This window comes from Cornus florida, unplaced genomic scaffold (genome assembly GCF_030987335.1).
Source record: "Cornus florida cultivar Cherokee Brave unplaced genomic scaffold, ASM3098733v1 CherokeeBrave_3.0.0_Hap2_Chr11, whole genome shotgun sequence".
NCBI classification, from domain to species: Eukaryota; Viridiplantae; Streptophyta; class Magnoliopsida; order Cornales; family Cornaceae; genus Cornus; species Cornus florida.
Window position 1 is genome coordinate 21513788 of NW_026775581.1, and position 6769 is coordinate 21520556.

Sequence of the window (6769 nt, forward strand, 5' to 3'; positions counted from 1 at the left end):
GTTGGACCTAAGTATTATTCAAAAGTAAATCAATACATATTTTCTAGAAAAATAAAAAATAAAAAAATTACATCATAATGACCAATACAGAAACCGTGAATCAAATGAAACGTTGCCGTTTGTAGTTAAGTAAGGCCCTATTTAGTAAAGCTATGGTATTCATTTTTTGTTGTGATTTTATTTATGTAAAAATGATAAGCTTTAAAAAGCTGAGCTGTCAAATCAAAACACCTTTGGTAAACATATTATTCACTACTGAAAAACGTTTAGTAATCTACATCTGTTGTTGAATTTTTTAAAAGAGAAAAAATAAAATATATTTGGTAAATTTATTTTTTATTTAAAATTGACTCTTTTAGTTATTATTGGAGTACAATTAAAAAATAATAAATAAATTGACTCTTTTATTTACTATTAGAGTATAATTGAAAAATAATAAAATAACATTTATATTTACTATTCAAGTATAATTGAAAACAATAAAATAATAAAATTAACTCTTTTATTTATTATTAGAGTATAACTAAAAATAATAAAACTATATTTTATTTACTATTTGAATATAATTAAAAACAATAAAATTGACTTTTTAATTTACTACTCAAGTATAATTGAAAAATAATAAAATCATAAAATTGACTCTTTTATTTACTACTAAGTATTAGAGTATAATTAAAAATTAATAAAATTATATTTATTTAATATTCAAGTATATTGAAAAATGATAAAAATAACATTTCTTTAATTGTGAAGAATAATAAAATAATAAATAGTAGTATTTGAAAACTAAAACTGAGAGTATTGAAAATTGCGAAGCAAATGATAATTAATTTTAAAAAAATTTCAAATTTGAAAAGTCAAAATAAAATTACCAAACAGATTTTATTACCCTTTCTAAAAAAAAAAAAAATAAATAAAAAATCCACTACTAAATTTAAAACTAAAAACTTTAACGAACATGGCCCAAGAATTACCAACCCCATTTCACTTTAAAAGAAGGGAGAACAAAGTACACACCACACAAAGCGTCAGTCACAGCATACATACCCAAACACGAAAGGCGCAAACTGGCAAACGCCACCGTTCAACGCCATACTCCCGCCATGCCGCCGGAAGTACCGTCGGCGCCACCACCCATTTCCTAAAACTGCCAGTGTGTGTATATATATATATATATATATATATATATATATATATGTTGCCACATAAAACTACAATGGCAATAGCCAAGCATGCCTCACCGAGACCAAACCTGGCCGAGTCCACTCGTGAACTCAAACACCGAGTCCTGACCTGCCTCAATAAGCTCTCCGACCGCGACACCCACTCCGCCGCCGCGTCGGAGCTTGAGTCCATCGCCAACTCTCTCACTCTCAACTACATCCCTTCCTTCATCTCCTCCATCTCCGCCACCGACACCGATAAGTCTCCCGTCCGGAGACAATGCGTCCGCCTCATCTCCGTTCTCTCCGAGTCTCACGGCGATGCACTCTCCCCATTCCTCTGCAAACTCATTTCCGCCGTCGTCCGCCGCCTTCGCGACACTGACTCCGCCGTCCGCTCCGCCTGCGTTACCGCAACCGCCTCCATATCCTCTCACATCACAAAACCTCCATTCACTCTCATCATGAAGCCTTTCATCGACTCTCTCGTCACCGAACAAGACCAGAATTCTCAGATCGGCGCTTCCTTGTGCCTCGCTTCGGCGATCGATGCATCACCAGATCCGGAACCTCTGTACTTGAAGAGATTGTTGCCGAGGCTCGAGAAGTTGCTGAAGAACCCGAGCTTCAAGGCCAAACCGGCATTGTTGACGCTCATTGCGAGTATAATTGGATCTGGTGCTGCTTCGAGTCAGCAGGTGCTGAAAATTTTGGTGCCGTGTTTGGTTGAGTTTGTAAGGAGTGAGAATTGGGCGGCGAGGAAGGCTGCTGCGGAGGCGCTGGTGAAGTTGGCGGTGGTGGAGAGAGAGACATTGTCGGAGTTTAGGTCTTCGTGTTTGAAGACTTTTGAAGCCACCAAATTCGATAAGGTTTCAATTCAATTTGATGTGTCAAATTATATATTTACAATGTGATATATATATATTTGAGTTTGTATTGATGTTGTGTAGGTGAAGTCTGTGAGGGTGACCATGAATCAACTGATTGATGCTTGGAAGGAGATCCCTAATGTTTCAAATGTGGATTCAGGATCACCTGATTTGGAACCTTCTTCCAAAGGTAAATTTTTTATGCTCATTAGTCATGTTCTTTTATGTCTTTTGTTTTGTTTTGGATGATCTCTTCTTGCTAGTAACTATATATTGGATATGGTTAGATCAAGTTGATCAAATTCTCAAGGATATAACTTTATGAAATATGAATTGAGATAACCAAATAAAAATAGTTACACACACAAGCATTCATGTTCATAATTGAGATTTATTGTTGCGTTGTTTTTAGTAATTCATCTTTGTGTGAATTTATTATTATTTTTTTTGATATTCAGTTCTGTGTTTGGTTGCTTCTTTTTTCCTATTGTTTATTTATTTATTTTTGTACATATATGTATATATTATGTACATATATTTGTGGTAGTTTGTTGGATAATCTGTAATACTATGATTTTCTAGTTACTTCAATCAATTTTTTCTCGTCACATTGTTTGGTTTGTTGAACATTATAGTAAACTAAGCTTCAATCGTCTTATTTTTGCATTTTTATTTTTCTGGTTTGTATCCCTAATGTTCTTGTTTTTTTTTTCCCCCCAAATGTTTATGGACAGAGGATGTTAGTGATGGGCGCTACCCACCTGGTTCAAAAACCTCCTGCACTGTTACCCCTGGAGCTCCTCAAATAAGGAAGAAGAACATCCCATGTAAGAGGTCTTCTTTACCCGATGGTTCAATCACAACTACTGCCAGGAAAAGAAGTCCTCTGGATATTAGTGACAAGAAATCAGGCCCAGCAATGTTCCGAAAGCTGGACAGGAAGAAGCCAACTGATTGGAAAATTGAAATTTCTTCTCCTCATACTTCCTCCATGATAATGGTTGAGGACGAATCCGAGGATTGGGATGAGAAAGCTCAGGAGAAAGGTGAGGAAGAGGGAAATAGGATCATAAAGGGAGAAACAAAACGGGCTCTCTTTGATAAGAACGTGGATGACAGGTTGCACAAGTGTGGTGGCTTTAAGGCTGGATCTCATGTGGTCCCATGTCATGGCGAGAAAACAGAATCTACTGTTGTAGTTAGTAATCTCACTGAGGATCTCTACAGGAACCAGAAAGAGAGTGAGGATCTTTCTTTAATCCGTAAGCAGCTTGGTCAAATTGAAAACCAGCAGTCCAGTTTATTAGATCTTCTCCAGGTAATTCCCTTACACTTGAACACTTGATCAATGGCTTCTTCTTAAACTATTATGTTGTCACTGTACTGTATCATAATATTGACATATTTGCCAATTCTCTGTGCTAAGTGAAGTATTGATTCACATTTATGACTTTAATTTATTAAGTAAAACGCATTAGACTGCCAAATTCGGAATCATTTCATGCAATTCTTTGGTCTACAGCATCAGCAACTTACCTAAAATCATCCAAGGCTTTCACCAAAGTAATTTATGAATAATTTTTATACTCTTTTAACATAAACGTTGGCTCCTTAAGAACACCAAAATACTACTTTCATTATCAGTATTTGCAGTTATGAATTGTGGTTTTGAATTTTAGGTTCTATTCCATGTTCTGTTGGGAGGTTTTTGATATCTCTGGTCTTCAAATGAGGGGCCTGCACTTACTGAATTTTGCTTGAGGTTTTTGTTTTCTTGTTTTGAGCCCTTACTGGTTTAGTAATGGACTCTGATAAATCTCTTGTATCTGGTGGGAGTATGCCCCCATTTCATACCATGTACTCCATTGCTCATTTTTTTATGCAAATTTTCCAACTTTCCCGGGGAAAAAAAAGTACTTCGTTATTCTATTTAGATTCTGATCTGGAAAAGACCACTTATCAGGGGATAAAAGACTCGGGAAGATGTGCTGACATTAGCCTTAGTTGATGTTTGAAAATAACAAATAAATAACTGTCATCAGATTTTTTTGATTGTTTCATCTTTGAAACCTTATTCTGAACTGTGTCTTGTGAATTCAACCTGAAGCAATTCTGTTACAGTTCTGAGAATTATGAATTAGTAATTGTATCCTGAATGCTACTTTCTATATAAGATAACTCTTGGCTGACATATTGATTTTATCTTTGAAACCTTAGATATTCTTATTCCGAACTTTGTCTCGTGAAATGAACCTGAATCAATCCTGGTTACAGTTCAGCAATTTATGGATTCGCAATTATATCCATAATTATATTTTTTGAATTATTTTGTATAATTCTTATCTGACAAAATATTCTGCCTCTCTTTAATCAAGCATCGGGCCTTTCTTACTTGCAATTTTATTCTTAGGTTCTTAAGGTTAGAAATTTTCCCAACTAATTCATGAATTCTGATTTACCCCCTGAAGCGGAATTAACTTCCGAAGCCAAATATGTTGCTTTGTTCAACAATGTTGTGTAAGATGCTTCTTAGAGTAGAATATCTTACTTGCATGACACATCATCTATCTTAACTCGCCATCATTAATACAATATTTTCTGCTAGGAGTTTTAGCCACTGGTTCTTTGTTGATTTATTTACTAGTTCCTTCTGACTGTTACAAAGCCTTTTCACTCACATTTTGGTCCTATTCTTCAATTTTAGAAATTCATGGGAAGTTCGCAGAATGGAATGCGCTCTCTGGAGACACGTGTGCATGGTCTAGAGGTGGCATTGGATGAGATCTCATTTGACTTGGCCAGATCAACAGGGAGGATGTCAAATACCGACTCGAAGAGAACCACATGTTGCAAGCTACCTGGTGCAGAATTTTTGAGGGCCAAGTTATGGAGGAAATCAGAAGGCCGATATTCGACCTCTCCTTCGAGCGGAATCACATCAGTGTCTGGCATACGTAACATGGCCAATAATAACGGCAGTGCTGAACCATATAAGCTTGAAAATAGGAGATTGAGGCTCCATGGTGCTGGTGGTCTTATTGTGAATCCATTGGCTGAGATTCAAAGTAATTCCCCAGGGATTTCAGCAGTCTCCTCCAACAGAACCTCAAAGAATGTGCATGTTACCGTATGACATGTGATTATAGCACATCGTTATTGGCAATTCTTATCAGGTACGACTAATAAATTTCATTCAGAGCTTACCCATATTATTATTATTATTATTATTATTTTTTCTGGAAGGTTGAGCTTGCAGTCTCATTTTGATAGTGTTTATATTTATGTTGATATAAGAAGGCAGAATGACTTGTTTATGTGCACTCAAAGTTGGATGCTAGACTGATAAATGTATAATTGCAATAACGTTAGACATCTTGGGACAGTGCAAGACATGAATTACTTGAAATAAAAAATATGGACATGTCGTCCCTTGGGCGCGTTCCCCTCTTGGGCGCTTCTTTTATGAAATGTTACTTTTAACTTAAAAAGTATCATTTTGAAACCATCTTTGTATCAACATAACGGTAGAGAGAGTACTGTTTTGACCTCCGTGTTTGGTGGGATTTGTCTTTTGAGGAATGTGTTGCTTGTTTAGGCAGAAAGACTTGCGATTTTTTTCTACTTGCCAGATTATCCATGAACGTATTACGTATAGCAGATGATGGGCATCTGCTCTCATTCACATTCTATATGGTTTTTCTTTCTTTAGAAAATTTTTCTTGGAACTTGATCATATCTGGTGGACTTGTGGCTTTTATTAACCTTCTAACTTTTCCCATCTTGCGGTTTATCAGATGAGCTGGATAGATTGGATGGAAGTTTAAGCCTGGTTACAAAGTATACAACAGAAGCAGTTCTTTAGTGTGATTTACAAAATTAGTTGGATTTGTACATAAGCTGATACAATTTGCTTGATATCCCTCAATTTAGAGTCCGCATACAAATCAAGGCGTTGCAAGAGGGGCAGTTAGTTACAAATAGTGTGCCCCTGTCTTGATATTAAGGGTGGATGTGGAAAAAAGAAGAAACTATTTCTTTTTTAATCTTTGGCTGGGATTCCCTTTCATTCTTTGTTGGGATTTTTGAATTGATTTGAAATGATATCAGACGTTTGTGGATGATGGTAATGAAATATGAGCAAGGCATAGTTTTCCCACCGAGGTATTACTACTGACCAACTAAACGAACAAGGATAGTAAGCCACCGAGGTATTACTTTTAACTTAGGAAGCAATCCAGGTGCATGTCATATGCGGCAAATATATATATATATATATATATAATAATAGGATACAGGTATGGTGGGATACAACAAAGAAAATAATTATAAATAGTATTTTTTATATACAAAAAATATATATTTTAACCAATTTTTAGTAATATTATGAATCTAATTGCAATCATTAATATAACATAAGAGTTTGTTTCAAAACATTTAAAACAAGCATTGGTTAATCAATTTTGTACTTTTCTTAGCAATTATAATCTGTTATTATTGTTGAAAATATATATTTTAATGTTGAACTTTTCTTAATAATTATAATATGTTATTGTTGTTGAAAAAAAATTATATTTTAATGTTCAAAACTTGTTAAAAATGTGTGCTATGAAGTATATAAAAAGTATACAAAGATATATTTTAAAATTATAGAGACCCTTAAGAAGTGTTATTTGTGATTATTCAAGGGGTACTGGTATTTGATGCGTATCTAGTATGAGTACATCGCTCTCCTACAAG

General features: G+C 35.0%; 1 protein-coding gene across 1 annotated transcript; it reads left to right on the top strand.

Annotated features, from left to right (window-relative positions):
• The first annotated feature begins 1007 nt into the window (after positions 1-1007).
• LOC132282914 (TORTIFOLIA1-like protein 3) lies at positions 1008-6164 on the top strand. Its single transcript, XM_059784741.1, has 5 exons — positions 1008-2032; positions 2114-2222; positions 2767-3350; positions 4737-5205; positions 5827-6164. Exons 1-4 carry the CDS (start codon positions 1196-1198, stop codon positions 5163-5165), a joined length of 1959 nt encoding a protein of 652 aa, XP_059640724.1. The 5' UTR covers positions 1008-1195; the 3' UTR covers positions 5166-5205; positions 5827-6164.
• The last annotated feature ends 605 nt before the right edge of the window (positions 6165-6769 follow it).